The 15,767-nt window shown below is 34.0% G+C and overlaps 1 protein-coding gene across 12 annotated transcripts in view; it reads right to left on the bottom strand.

Annotated features, from left to right (window-relative positions):
- Positions 1-15,767, bottom strand: part of VPS54 (VPS54 subunit of GARP complex) — a 107,135-nt gene that overhangs the window by 56,811 nt on the left and 34,557 nt on the right. For all 12 annotated transcript variants that reach the window (XR_011426028.1, XR_011426025.1, XR_011426026.1 and 9 more), the window contains 4 exons: positions 11,406-11,484; positions 8,919-8,953; positions 6,504-6,635; positions 2,778-3,163 (listed from right to left, as the gene is read on the bottom strand). Coding sequence is in view for 7 of the 12 variants with exons in the window: in XM_023618995.2 (XP_023474763.1) it covers positions 2,778-3,163; positions 6,504-6,635; positions 8,919-8,953; positions 11,406-11,484 (632 nt within the window). In the remaining 5 variants the exon portion in view is untranslated. The remainder of the gene's footprint in view (positions 1-2,777; positions 3,164-6,503; positions 6,636-8,918; positions 8,954-11,405; positions 11,485-15,767) is intronic.

The following is a 15,767-nucleotide window of genomic DNA, read 5'->3' as shown; positions in this document are numbered from 1 at the left end:
GGGGGCTGGCCAGTGGCCAAGTGGTTAAAGTTCCACACACTCTGCTTTGGTTGCCACGGTTTGGAGGTTCGCAGACCTGCTCCACTTGTCAGCCATGCTATGGAAGCATCCCACATACAAAATAGAGGAAAACTGGCACAGATGTTAGCTCAGGGCTAATCTTCCTCAAGCAAAAAAAGAGGAGGATTGGCAACAGATGTTAGCTCAGGGCAAATCTTCCTCAAGCAAAAAAAGAGGAGGATTGGCAATAGATGTTAGCTCAGGGCAAATCTTCCTCACTAAAAGTTAAAAAAAAAATCTGTGAAGCTATAAAAGAAAATGACACTGATATTTAACAACTTTATAGCAAAAGGAATGATAAAGTAAATCATCAGACAGAATTTGACAGTAATTGAAAAAAAAACTAGGTTACAATATGCCAGCCTTAAATTATTTCAACCATGAGTCAGTACTCTTCCTTGATTAGAAAAACATTTTCTTCAGTTCAGTGGTTACCAGGGGGAAGAGGGGATAGGATGGGCACAGGAGGTGAAGGGGAGCACTTGTGTGGTGACAGACAAGAAATATGTACAACTGAAATTTCACAATGATGTAAACTATTATGAATTCAATTAAAAATAAAACATTTTCTTTTAGAGTATTTTTTTCTTTGAAAATTATTTGCATAAGAAGACGTTATCAGAAGTTAGAAACTGAACACAAGTTCTGATACCAAACTTCTATACAGTTATTACCACACTGGAACTGATAATTGATAGGCAACTTTACAGAAATGTTTTATATGAAGAATAAATACTCTTTACACATGTGTATGTTCTAAAAAAATAACAGTAGAAAGATATTTGAGCAAAATGTAGACAATCAGAATATTTGGAAGTTTTTTAAAAAATCATACACTTTTTTATGCAGAATATTTTGTCCTCTGAGTTAAGATACAAACAAAAAGAATGAGTTGCAAATATGGGTAAACTCTTCTTTGGGCTCAAGATAAATATAAGATTATAAAATTTTCGTTCTTCTTCCAATAAATCATAACCTACTGGGAATAAATATCCAACTCTGTTCTTAAATGTTTTCCAGATAGCTTTGGATAACTATACTTATCATAAATATTACTAGGCATAAACTTATGAGTCAAGGAAAATTAAAATAAACTGCAGGACCTTTGGGGTAAAAATTACAACAGATTTGGATTTTGTGTTTAGCAGGCAAGCATTCAACCTTTGATTCTATTTCTCAGCACTGTCCTATTGGAGGATAAAGCCTTCACCCTCCAGAATTGGCTCCCAATATTCATCAACATTCATGATATTATATAGTAGACACAAGTGAAAAACATAACATCTGTCATTACAGAAGTCCAGTTTTCTAAAGTAGTGACAAAATTAACATTATTTATTTAAAAAATATATTACACATACACATTCAAAAAAGAGATATATTTAAAATTTCAGAGGTGAAAAGGAAACAAAAAGTCATCTAGTCACGCTGAGTTCCAAGCTAGGAAATCCAAAACAGGCTTCAAAGGACTATGAACCATCCAAAATTGATCGCAAAATTTTATATACAGGTATATTTTTATGGAAAGAAGGTCTAAGCTTTCAATAGATTCTCAAAGAGGTTTGTGACTCAAATTTTTCCTGTAAACATCCAAGTCTGCATTAGGTTCCTCCCCTAAGGTTAGAGCTCCATAGCAATTTGCACATTCATCATTGTACTGTATTGCACCGTATCACAACTACCCAGTAATTTCTGCCTCCCTCCTCCCACCAAATGAATTGTAGAAACAGTGAAAGCAGAGAGCATCTCTGTTTGTTCACAGCTATATTCCCAGTATTCTGCCTGGTGTCTGACATGTGATGGGTGATCAATAACCATTTCTTGAATGAATCAATCAATCAATCATTTATGTAATTAAATTTAGGCTAACTTTAAAAAAATGCTTTCTAAATGAATATTCCAATTACGTATCCTTAGTCAGTAAGAATTTATAATTCAATTAAAATAAACTTATGTTGAAGCTAACTATTCCAGAATATTTTTTCCAGAATACATTAAGTATCTATTAAGTTATAGAGCACATCTTCCATAAAACTTTTGTAGTCACTTAGTAATGTGAAGTTTGGATGGGTTTCTCAGTAGATAGGAACTTCCACAAGGATACTGCAAACCTGCTTGACTGAATAAAATTTTGATGGCTTGCAATTGGTCTACCTGTAAATTAAACATTTTGACATGATCTCACATAAAACAACAAACTCTGATCTTAAAGCATTTTCAAAATAAGAACTTTGGAGAAATTTAGTCTTTTCCATCACGATGCGAAAGTTTTTGCAATGTGATAAAACAGACAATGCGAATCAGAAATGAATTTTAATAATTATTAAATTTAAAACCTATTCAAGAGCTTTTAAAATGAACTTAATTTTAGATAAACTGGTATTTCTTCCTCTACCTTGACCTACTATCTTGACACAAAACTATTTCAACATTTTCAAAATGTTATCATTTTCAAAGTTGTGACTGACCTTTCATTGATTTCATCTACTAGAAAACAATTTTGCTTCTCCATCCAAATGTTTCTATAAATATTGGTCTTTATGGTTTTTGTTTGTTTTGCTGAGACTAAAATATCAGAATGATAACATTACTAAACAGATCAATCTGAAATAAAAAAATACCCATGTAACTTTAAATATATTCACACTTCTTTGGCTAACGTTACACCCTAAAATTTATCCTTTAAAAATTTCTAACATTTCTAGTGGCTTACATACCGGAAGCTGTGAATGCCCTGAAGTTCCTGCTGTAGAACCTCTTGTGTTGTTGCTATTAAGTCCAATGCTCCAACAAATTCAGAAGTAGATAACAACACCTGTACTGTAGGCTGAGTTTGGTGTACAGTGGCCATTAATTTCAGTTTATTGTACACTTTAACGCAATTATTTCTGGTAAGAGCCAGTCTTAAAACGTGTAGTGATCCTTCACACATTACTTTATCAATCCGTGCAATTTTGTCTCGAAGCATTTTTACAGCCTGGGAAGTTTTCTTGAGGTAGTCCTGCAATTCATGTTGAGAGGTCATTGCATGAAAAAATGCTTCTGAACGTAGAGAGATCTGGTGAGCAATGTTTACTTCCACAATATCCAGATAATGGCTCAGCTTAGGAGGAAAGGAAAAGAAAAAATCATGGAGTATTCTAAGTATACCTTCCTTGACTATCCAAATACTTTCTGAAAATGATACAAGATTTCTACATGTATTTTAAATCCCACTGTGTGAACTGTTCAGTTATGGGATTCTTAATATTAGGCATAACAAAATAGAAGGGAGATGAAAGGTACAGCTGAAAGATTAATAAATCTAAGACAAAAGAATAGAAGAAGGTGATTTACCTTCTTCTGCTCCTCTCATTACTGCCTTCCAAACACTAACTACATTCTAGAAAGTAAGAATTATCTCGCAGTCATCTCAGATTATAATCTAGTTTCAGAAACTAAAATCTGAGAGAGAATGATCTCCTTAACTCTCACACATCATTGCCATCACCAATATCACCTATCACTTATCTGACTAAAAGATGATTATAATTACCATTTATTGAACTCCTCCTTCTATATGTCAGGCACTGGTATTTTATTTCATTTTATTTTTGAGGAAGATAAGCCCTGAGCTAACATCTACAGCCAATCCTCCTCTTTTTGCTGAGGAAGACTGGCCCTGAGCTAACATCTGTGCCCATCTTCCTCTACTTTATATGTGGGATGCCTGCCACAGCATGGCTTGACAAATGGTGCCATGTTCACACCCGACATCCAAACTAGTGAACCCCAGGCTGCCGAATCGGAATGTGTGAACTTAACCACTGCACCACTGGGCCGGCCAAGCACTAGTATTTTATATACATCAAGTTTCTAATTTTAACAATGTTAGAATACAGGTGTTATTAGCATTCTCATTTTACAGATGAGGAAACTGAGGCTCAGAGACATGAAATAACTTGAATAAAGTCATGTAGTTAGTAAATAGCAAAACTAAAATTTGAACCCAGGTCTGTCTAATTCAAAAACTGAAGCTCTTTCCACTATACCATGCCACCTTAAAATGCTAACGAATCCATGAAAGACAGATTGGTGGTCCAATCACAAATTATAGAAAGTATGTATCAGAATTCCTTTGGATTTTTTTTCAAGTCTGCTTATTTTACATTTCAAAAATTATTCTTTTATCCATTTGTAAAACTTAGTTTATTTCCAATGCATTTTCCTCTTAAAAGGTTGAGAAATGCCTTAAACAATTAGTTCATAAATATTTTATTTGTAACACTACCAAAATTCACTCCTAAGTAACATATATCAAAAACACTTTCTAATTTCAAATATGAAGTTCTAAAACTTGAGTTGTCTTTTCTTCCTTTCTAACTGCACATGACTTTTTTGGCTACGTTATCTTTCCATTTCTCTCTCACTTTTTTACTTTTAGATTCTCCAACCTATAGCTCAAACTTTAAGCATTATCTCTGAACATCTCAGAAGAATTTATAGTATTAAAGGGTTAATGGACTTTTAACACTTAGGAGTTCTAACATTAGAAGAGATTATTTGGTCACCACGCCTGTTTCCTTAAAACCACGCAGTATCACACATTTTTTCGATGTCTCCTCTAATAATCTATTATAAAGTATAATAGGTTACAAACAAAAAATTCTTCCATAGTTCAAATCTCTTGAGTTTATACCCTTTTGTTGTTGTTCTTTTCATCTTCAATATGGCTGTTCATTTGTTTACCTAAAAAGCAATATAGGGACAAAGGTACCTGGGTTTGTTGCAAGCTAACGTGGACTAAATTTTCACAATAGCAAATGGAGAACGGGCAAATCCTTTAGGACAGTGCTACTCAGAATGTGGTTTATATGCTGCTGCCAGTCTGTGAACTGTTTAACAGGTTCATGATAAAATAAGGAATTTGCTGGAAAGTAAATCAACTATATTACTAAGCCCACTGCATTGTTTTTCGTAGGAACAGTTTCTTAATGAAAGAAGAGCAATGTTTACATTCTAGTGCAAACTCCTTATTTTATGGCAGACCAGCACTTTGGGTAGCACTACATTAGGATACAAATTTCCCTAATCCTAGTTGTAGCATCCCCTGTCTTTAAAGCTAAGAAGATAAAACAGCTGTTTATAAATATAACAAACCCTATTCTGCAACTTACCAAAAAATTACTTTAGTCACTTTAAACCTTCAGCGTGAGAAAATTGCTTTATTTGAATTTCAAAGATTTCTGCAATTTATCAATATTCCATTGATCTATTCTTTTCAAAGGCATATTTTCATAATTCATTTCCTATTAAAATTCTATAAAGGGAACAATTTTTAAAGCATTCCTAAAAGCATCTGTATAGATTGATGAGATTTTTATTGGCTTTTGTTGTTTTTTCTTTTAAGGTATTATTCCACCAGGGCATATACTTGGAATGTGAAAAAGCAGTCTCGGAGTGAGCCTGTGTCCATAAACCCATCATTTTCATCAGATTTATGAATCTGTTCTTACTCAAGGAAAACCTTTACAGGTGAAAATGTTGCCAAAGGAGAAAGTGAGTTCATTTTCATTTTCAACTGTGAGAAAAGGAATACTCATGGTTCTTTCCCCACATTTCTTCTCCTCTCCTCCCCAAGCTAGTCCTTTCTTGAGTTACTGAGAAGGACTGAACCTAATTTACTGAATAGTCAAAGACAAGCTTTCAGACTGCCAAGAGATGTCACCAGACTGAAGCAAAACGCTTTCTTCTCAGTTTAAGAACAACAGTCAGTGTTAGAAAAGCTCTAAACCAAGTGCTGAGAAAAGAACAGAGATCAAAGGTCTTTACTTCCTATTCAAGTTTAAAAAAAAGGATTCTTGATATGTGTTAAGATCTGCCTAAAGTTCGACATTTTAAATAACTTTCAAGATGCTGACTTCTGAATTATAGAACACTGTAAAATTTTTAAAAACTGATGACTAATAATATGCAAAAGACTGGGCTTTGCAAAGCTAAAAATACAATAGGAATATTGTATTTTTTAACTATGATAGTTTTGCTTCAAAATAGTCATCCTTATTATGTGTAAATGAGGAAAGATAGTACCTCAGGCAAAGTTGATTTTCTGTGCTTTAAATCATAAAGAATATAAAATTAGCCAATACATTGTTTAGGATAAATGTAAAACAATTAATTGTTATCTAATATATCCTTTCAACTGAAATTTCCATCACCTGCTTTTTCAGATAAGAAGCACTCAAACAACAAGCTTTTCCTTTTTCACCAACACAACTTATATCCCACTGAATCAAAATGGTATTACTTTATCAGTTAAGATTTGAAGGCTTATAATTATCAGTAACAATAAAAATGAAATTAAAAGTAGTAGTGCTTACTAAATAACTAAATCTGAAGCCATGAAATAGTACAACTTAACCAGAATACAGTTTTCTACATGGAAAAAGTAAAAAAGAAATTACCTTTTCTTGTAGCAACTTTGAGGAAGCTGCATCACGACTTCCTTTTCCACCAGCAGTATTAAAATGAGACCATGGTAAAACTGAATTAAAAGTTAAGGAATCGTCCAAGGCAAAATCTGGTTTCAGAAAAATCTATTAAAAAAATGCATTTCCCTCAATTAGATAACATTTTCTTTACATTCATCATCCCTTCTAACATCATAAGACCACTACACAATAATTAACTTGGATCTCAAGCATAAACAGCAAAAGCAAGTGATAACAGATTGAGTTATTTACACAAAAATCTGTGTAAGCAAAATGTATAAATAATGTTTCTTTGAGCTAAAAATGTTCATGAAAGATAGAAAAACGGTTTTTTGTTTTTACCAGTGGAGATGATCATTCCATTACTATTTGATCAAACTCACTAATGCAGTCCCACTGGGCATACTTATCATACTTATCCTAAAATTTCCATATTATTTCCCACTGATAGTGGTTTTTTAAAAGTGCCAATATCAATTTCTCTATACTTATATTTCTATTTTCTCCTGCTCAAAATTATTTCAAAATTAGTTCTTTACATTAGACATACACAAAATTTCAAAACCAAAGCAAATTCAATTTTATTAAGAGCCTCCTCTTTTTCCCTTACATATCACATCCATCTGGGCACTAAGTCCTAATCATTATATTTCCTAAATATCGTCTCCTCTATCTGCACAGCATTTCATCAGTGCAGTTCTTCATTATCTCTAGATTACAGTAAAAGCTACTTACTGATGTCCTTTCCCAATCTATCCCCTATACTGCTGTCAGATACACCTTTAAAATGCAAGTATAAGTGAATTAACTTCTCTGTTTAAACCTCTCAAGGGATTAGTATAACCCAAACACCAAACTCTTTAAAATGGCATCAAAAGCCCTTCATTGTTTTGGACTCACCTACCTCTTTGTATCTTGTCACTCCCACTATTTACAAGTTACATTCTAACAATACTCAACTGTCTTTCATACCCTTGTATGCTTAAGTATCTTTACACACACTTTTGGCCTAGAATGCCCTTTCTTGGCTATCTTCCTACAGAATACAACCCAATCAAAAGGACAAACATGTCTCTGTGTATGACACAGAGATTAATCACCCCATCTCGAACACAAGGATACCATGTATACTATTTATCTCATACTTCACAAAAATTATTTATTTAATATGTATATCTCTCTCTGGATACCATATGTTCCTGTAAGATTGGATTTATAGCTTATTAATCTTTGTATCCCCACCACCTAGCATAAGGCCTGAAACATGGTTTAAACAATTACTTAATTTCTATGCTATATTTTACTATATTTACTGATTCATTTTACCTATATCTAAAAATTAGGTTGAATGTGATAGGGGAAATCTAACTAGGGACATGATTACATTTTCTAATGCCAGCTTTAATATAAAGTATTGATTAATTCAATAAATATGTACTGATTGTCTACCTGTTATGCAAGGCACTGAGGGGGAAACAAAAATAAATTATTACAGAGGTCCTAATCTAAGGACCTTTAGTCCAAGGGGATAAAATACATACATAAATATCTTCTAAGGGGAGAGCGGCAAATGCCTTAAAACTGAAGGCAGGGATCTAGATAAAATGCTATGAAAATTCGGCGAAGGGGCCAATTATCTTCAGTTGGGGGTAAATATCTTCATGTAAAGTTGCCATTTAAGCAAAACATTGTAGAGAATTAGATATAGGGAGATGAGGGAAAAGTCTTCCAGGCTAAATGAACAGTGCAAGTAAAGCACAGAGCCAGCAAAAAACTTTGGCTGAAGTAAAGAATGTTTAAAGATTAGTAGGCAAAAGTTAAGAGTGTGACTATAATGGAAATGAATAATTAAGGGCCTTAAATGATGGAGTTTGAATTTTGTAGGAATCAAAGAACTTTAAAAATGACTGCCCTCTCCTTTTTGTTTCTGTCTTTCAATTTTCTTTCTCTTCTCACCCTAAAGAGCAATTATCACAGACCTCTTTGAGAATCTCAGGAATGTAACAGACTCCGTAGGAAAAGAAGAAAAATAAATAGAAACTTCATCTATTACACATCTCTACAAAATTTTTCATTGAAAATTTTTCAAATTCATTTCAAATTGAAATAAAAAAATGTTCATTTCAAAGAAAATATCTCAATAATTTGAAGGGTGAGTAAGACTAACAAAATTCCTTTTTAGAATGGAGAGACAAACATATTTGTAGATTTTGGTGATGAAGAAGAGCTTGCTGAGGCAAAAGAGAGAGAAAAGAAATAATGCAACAAAGTCCCAAAAGAGGTAAAGTGGTCAAAGTGTCAAAAAACTGCTAAATGAAAGCTTCTTACAAGGCAAAATTAAAGACCAAATATTAAACAGCAGTATTCTCATTTTTTAAGCTTCGTTACCTTAGGTACTTGCTCCAGATCTGTCCTGGATTTATCTATGAACAAAAGGAAAAGGGAAAATATAATTTTTAAGCTTGTTTTCATTTTACTTCCATAAACTATATTTTGACAGATTCAATACTATACTAGGTCACAACAAATAACCATTTAAGTTTCTTACTTCAACAAGTATCAATCAAGCACCTCCTGTATGCCTAGCAGTAGGTAAAGTACTGACTAAGATCAACGTTTCAAATAATTTTAATCAACTGTATAGTAGCAATAAAACAACTAAATACATTTCAAGTCGTTTTTAAATGGATACAGAAAGCTTGATGTTATTAAGTTTTGGTGAGATCAAGTTTGGCATGCTATGCAGTTTTTAAAAATGAACTAAATTCTAAAATATGAATACTGTTTTCATTGTTGAAAATACCCACCATCCCATCCAGAATTTCTTATAATCAAAGATTTTTTTAATATCATATTAATTATTTTCTTAGACATCTTAGTTTGTATCATCTACAAACTTACCTGCAAATGAATCTACTTTACCTTCATCTCGCCAATCAGATCTCAGACAAGTTACCATCCTTTCCAAAACTAACCTTTCTGCACTTGGACTCCATCCTCTCCTGCCTCTTCTGTGAGCTCGCTTCATCAATTACCCTGCCTCTCTCCCTATCTTCAACCTCTTCCCTTCTAATAACTCTTGCCTCTTTGCATACAAGCATGTTCAGTTCTCTCCCACTAAAAAAAAAAAAAAGAAAAAGATAAAATCCCCAGGGCCCAGACTAGGTTGAAGCAAGGGAGGACCTTGGATGCAAAATTTAAGAAAGCACTCACTCTCAGGGTTATGCAAATATTTCTCTTGCTTCATCTAGTCTTGGCCATGTAAAAACATTCTTTCACTCTTTTCTTTCTAGTCAATATCTATAGCTCAGATCTTCAAGTCACATCCATACTGGTAGTCTCCATTTCTTTCTCTTATTGTCACTCCTTAATATATAGTATTGAGGTTTCTGTAATCACCACTCCAGTCTAAAAGTTCTCCCTAAGATCTGCTAAATTGCCAAACCCACAGAGACTTCTCAGTGTGCAAACTGATCTATCCCTGAAGTATTGTGACACTGTAGACAAACCATTCTCACTTCTTTGAAACGCTCACTTTTCATTTCTAAGGTGGAACTCTCTTTTGGTTGACTCTCCTCTCTCTCGGATTAGTTCTTTTTAGTCTCCTTCACTCCTCATTTTCTACCTGCTCCTTAAATGTGACGTTTTCCTAGCGTGTTCTACCATCGTTTCCTTCTCATTATTTACCTCCTCCCTTGGTGATCCCATCCATGCCCTTGGATAAAACAACCATGATATTGTCTAGCATATATAATTTATGAGAATGCCTACCATACCTACATCTCCAGCCCAGATTTCTTTTCTGAGCTCTGGGTTGCATACCAGACATCTCCTTCTCTGCAAAGCTGCAATTAAACCAGCCTCCATCTCCTCCAAAATTCCTCCTCCTATATGGCCTCTCTCACCCAACCAGCTGCCCAAGCAAGAAATTTGGGAGTCATTTTTGCTCTATTATCTTGCTCTATTACCAACAACTGACTGACCACCAAAATCTGTGCCTTGATCTCTGAGATCTCTCTCAAAGGCCTAATTTCCTCTCCATCTTCATTGTAACGGCTGTTGGGGCCATGTGATTTCTCACTTGTATTACTGCAACAGCTTCCAACTGCCTCCTTGTCTCCAGTTTTATCATCATCCATAAACTTATTATCCATAACTGTTTTCACAGTGAAATGCATAATCATAAATCTGATCATGTCTAGTTAAAAATATTTTGTAGCTGTATACTGCTTTTAGAAAAGAAAAATTCCTTAGCACGGCACATAGGCTCTTTGTGATCTGACTCCTGCCTATTTCTTCAGCTTTATTTCTTGCTCCCAGTGGAGCCAACATACTGAACTCTTGCAGGTCCTTGAACATGCTAATTTCTCTCTTGACTCTCTGGCTTTGCATAAACTGTTTCCTTCTCCTGGAATGTGTTTTCCCACAAAAATCATTCTCGATAGCTCATTTAGAACACAAGCAATCACCATCAACGCTGGGAAGTCTTCTAAGGCTAAGTTAGGAACTCTATACCATCTTACCAAACTGACTTACTGCTTGATATACAGTGCTGCATTGTTGGTTTATTTATTTAACCTAACTCAGGAGACCATCAGCTTCTTGAGGACAGGGACTATTTCCTATTCATCCATTTTTAAGCAACAAGAAAAGTACCAAGCACCAAGATATTAAATAAGTATTTGTTGATTGAAGGATAACACCACCATCAGACCCATGATTTTTCTCTTAAAAGCTTTTAGAAAAGATTATGATCACAGACTATAAAAATTTCACTAGAAATGAAAATTATAGGTATGACAGCCAACAAGGTCCCCAAATTAAGACTTTAATCATTAATACTTATGCTATGCTACAAATAGTACATATTCATACCATGAGTATGTAAGAGAGTCCTGTCAAAGATATCTTTAGGAGGACAAATATTCTTGCATCTCTCATGAATCTTCTCTCTCTAATAAAAAGATATAAATAATGTGATCAATGCTATGTGGCAATATGAGTACTCAAAGCATCAAAATGTTTCACAAGAGTATCAGAATATACCAAATTAGTTCGACAATTTTTAAATAAAATCACTAGCCTCTTGAACTTAAAAACAAATAACAAGTATGCTTAATAAACCAAATACTAATGAGATGTATAAATACTATATACCTATATTCACCCAATTTTATATAATTACAGTAAAATTTCCATAAATTTGGAATGAAGTGGGAAAGCAAATGAAAAATTCTTACTTGCATAACAGAAATCACTTAAGAGAATAATTTCTTTTAAAAAAAGAAGACAATTTGAAAACATATACCTAAGATAGAAAGATAGATACTAGTTGACACTTTCTCTCTGAATCAAAAAATAAAAGAAATTCCACTCTGATTTCAGATTAGATGACCACTAACAACACTGTTATCCTTTCAGAGACACCATAAATACGACACATAAGAAAGTGGAGAGTGGTAAGGAAAAAGCAATGCATTAGTGGTGTTCAGAGTTCTGATTGCAGTTCTATCAGAAACTACAGGACTGTCTTCCAAAGTGGCTGCACTATTTGGCATTCCTAACCACAGTAAATGAGAGTTTCCATTAGTCCACATCCTTCGCAACATTTGGTGTTGTCAGTGTTTTGGATTTTTGCCATTCTAATAGACATATAGTAGCATCTCATTGCTGTTTAAATTTGCAATTTCCCAATGATATGTGACATTCAGCACCTTTTCATATGCTTATTTGCCACCTGTATGTCTTCTTTGGTGAAATGCCTGTTCAAATCTTTTGCCCCTTTTTTGTATTTGTGGCAAAATGTACGTAACATAAAATTTACCATTTAAAACCTTTGGTGATGTAGACCATCTTTTCACGTGCTTATTGGTCATCTTCTTCGGAGAAATGTCTTTCCAAGTTCTTTGGACATTTTTTAATTGGGTTGTTTGTTTTCTTACTGTTGAGTTTTAAGAGTCCTTTGTATATTTTGGATACCAGTCCTTTATCATTTATGTGTTTTTCAAATATTTTCTCCCAGTCTCTGGTTTGTCTTTATTCTCTTAACAGTGTCTTTCACAGAGTGGAAGTTTTTAATTTTAACAAAGTCCAACATGTCAGTATTTTCCTTCATGGATTTCATTTGATGTTGTATCTAAAAAGTCATCACCAAACTCAAGGTCACAAATTTTCTTCTGTTACTTCTATAAGTTTTACAGTTTTGCATTTTACATTTAAGTCTATGATCCATTTTGCACTAATTTCTGTGAAAGATGTAGGCAGTCTGTGTCTAGATTATTTTTCTTTCTTGCAAGTGGATGTCTAGTTGTTCCAGGACTATTTATTCAAAAGACTCTCCTTTCTCTATTGAATTGCCTTTGCACCTCTGTCAAAAATCAGTTGGCTATATTTGTATGGGTTCCTCTCTGAGCTCTCTATTCTGCTTCTTTGATCTCTATGTCTATTCTTTCACCAATACCACACTGCCTGTATTACTATAGCTTTACATTAAGTCTTGAAGTTAGGTAGTGTCAGTTCTCTGACTTTGTTCTTCTCCTTCAATAATGTGTTAGCTATTCTCTTTTTTCTTTCCATATAAACTTTGGGATCAGTTTCTCGATACCTATGAAATAAACTGCTCAGATTTTAATAGGGATTGCATTGAATCTATAGATCGAGTTGGAAAGAACAAACATGTTGACGATATTGAGTCTTCCTATCCACATACGCAGAATCTCTGTCCATTTATTTTACTGATTTCTTTCATCAGAGTTTTGGGTTCTCCTCATATAAATCTTGTACATATTTTGTTAGATTTATACCTATTTCATTTTCTTTGGTGCTAATGTAAATGGTGTTATGTATTTAATTTCAAATTCCAATTGTATGTCGCTGGTATATAAGAAAGCAATTAACTTGTGTAATATTAACCTTGTATCCTATAACCTTGCTATAAATGCTTATTAGTTCTACCAGTTTCTTTTTTGATTCTTTGCGATTTTCCACAGACGATGATGTCATCTGAGAATAAAAAGTTTTATTTCTTCCTTCCCAATCTGTCTACCTTTTATTTTCTTTTCTTGTCTACCTTATTCCTGATCTTAGTGGGAGAGCATTTAGTTTCTCACCATTAGCTGTAGGATTTTTGTAGATGTTCTTTATCAAGTTGAGGAAGTTCCCCTGTACTCCTAGTTTGCTGAGAGTTTTTATCATGAACGGGTACTGAATTCTGTCAAAGGTTTTTCTGTATCTATTTATATGAACATAAGATTTTTCTTCTTCAGCTGTTAATGTGATGGATTACACTAATTGCTTTTTGAATACTGAATCAGTCTTGCCTATCTGGAATTAATTCCACTTAGTCATGGTGTATAATTCTTTTTAAACATTGTTGGGTTTGATTTTCTAATATTTTGTTAAGGATTTTTTGCATCCATGTTCATGAGATATTGGTCTGTAGTTTTCCTTTTTTGTAATGTCTTTGTCTAATTTTACTATTAGGTTAATGCTGGTCTCATAGAGTAAATTAGAAAGCATCCCCTCTGCTTCTACTTTCTGGAATAGATTATAAACAATTGGTATAATTTCTTCCTTAAATGGTTGGTACACCAGTGAACCCATCTGGCCCTGGTGCTTTTTGCTTTGAGAAGTTACTATTGATTCAATTTCTTTAATAAGTATAGGCCTATTCAGAGTATCTACTTCTCATGTGTAAGTTTTGGTAGATTGTGTCTTTCAAGGAATTGGTCCATTTCATTTAAGCTATCAAATCTGTGGGTAGAGAATTCTTCATCATGTTCTTTTATTATCCTTTTAACGTCCATGGAATTAGTGATGTACCCCCTTTCATTTCTGACATTAGTAATTTATGTCGTCTCTCTTTTTTTCTTAATTAACCTGGCTAGAGGTTTACCAATTTTATCAATCTCGTCAAAGAATCAGCTTTTGGTTTTGATGATTTTCTCTACTGATTTCCTGCTTTCAATTTCACAGAGTTCTGCTCTAATTTTCATTATTTCTTTTCTTCTGCTTACTTTAGAATTTGTTCTTTTTCCGGTTTCCTATGGTGGAAGCTTAGATTATTAATTTTATATGCTTCTTCTTTCCTAATATATGCATTCAATGCTATCACTTCAACCCACACATTCTGGTAAGTTTATATCAACATCTCCTTAAGCTCACTGATTCTTTTCTCCACCATTTCAAGTCTATTGATGAATCCATAAAAAAGCATTCTCCATTTCTGTTACAGTGTTTTTGATTTCTAGCATTTCCTTTTGATTCTTAGAGTTTCCATCTCTCTGCTTACACTACCCATCTATTCTTACATGTTGTCCACATTTTCCTTTAGAATCCTGAGCATATTAATCATAGTTGTTTTAAATTCCCAGTCTGATAATTCCAGCTTTGCTACTATATCTGTGTCTGTCTCTTTAAACTATGTTTTTTGTCATTAGTATATATTGTAATTTTTTGTTGAAAGCCAGATGTGATGTACTAGATAAAAGGAACTGAGGAAAACAGACCTTTGGGTGTGAGGTTTTGTTTATCTGGCTAGGAATTAGGCTGTATTTACTGTCTGCTGTAGTGGTAGGTATGAGAGCCTAAAATCTCCTCTGGTGTCCTTGTTTTTGTCTCCCTTGCTGTCTTTAGAGACCTCTTCAACTAAGTCTGAAACACGCAGTTCTTTCAGTTGTAATCCTCTATTATAAATAGGTGCCCTATTGATGTGGTGGTAAGGTGTGGGAAGAGGGGAAGTAGTCCTATGATTAGGTCTCAGTATTTTAGTGAGCCTGTGCCCCTGAGCTGTGACCTTCAAAAAGTTTCTCAGTTGTTGATTTTCAGTTTGTTCAGATTTTTCTTATTATGAAGACAGGAGTAAAGACTTCCAAGCTCCTTGCATGCTGGACCAGAAGTATTTTTAAGAAACTGCCAAACTCTTTTCCAAAAGGGTTTTACCAATTTAAATGCCCACCAACAGTATATGAGAGTTCTAATTAATCCACTAGGGCTGGGAGTAGGGCGAGGCCTAGAGTGCAATATTTAAGGAGGCACCTACTCTCAGATTCTGGCGCCCCTTCATATTCTACACCTTAATCATCTCACTTGCCTCATCCTAGTACTAGCCCTGTCCTCCACATCCTCACGAAAACGTGAAAGAATAGTGTAGACTTGGGATTATTTTTTCCTTAAATGTTTGGTAGAATTCAATAGTGAAGCCATGTGGACCTTAGTTTTCTTTGTGGAAAGGTACTT

This window comes from Equus caballus, chromosome 15 (assembly GCF_041296265.1).
Source record: "Equus caballus isolate H_3958 breed thoroughbred chromosome 15, TB-T2T, whole genome shotgun sequence".
Classification (NCBI taxonomy): domain Eukaryota; kingdom Metazoa; phylum Chordata; class Mammalia; order Perissodactyla; family Equidae; genus Equus; species Equus caballus.
Note: the sequence above shows the minus strand (reverse complement) of the source record. Positions and strands in the feature narration are given on the sequence as shown.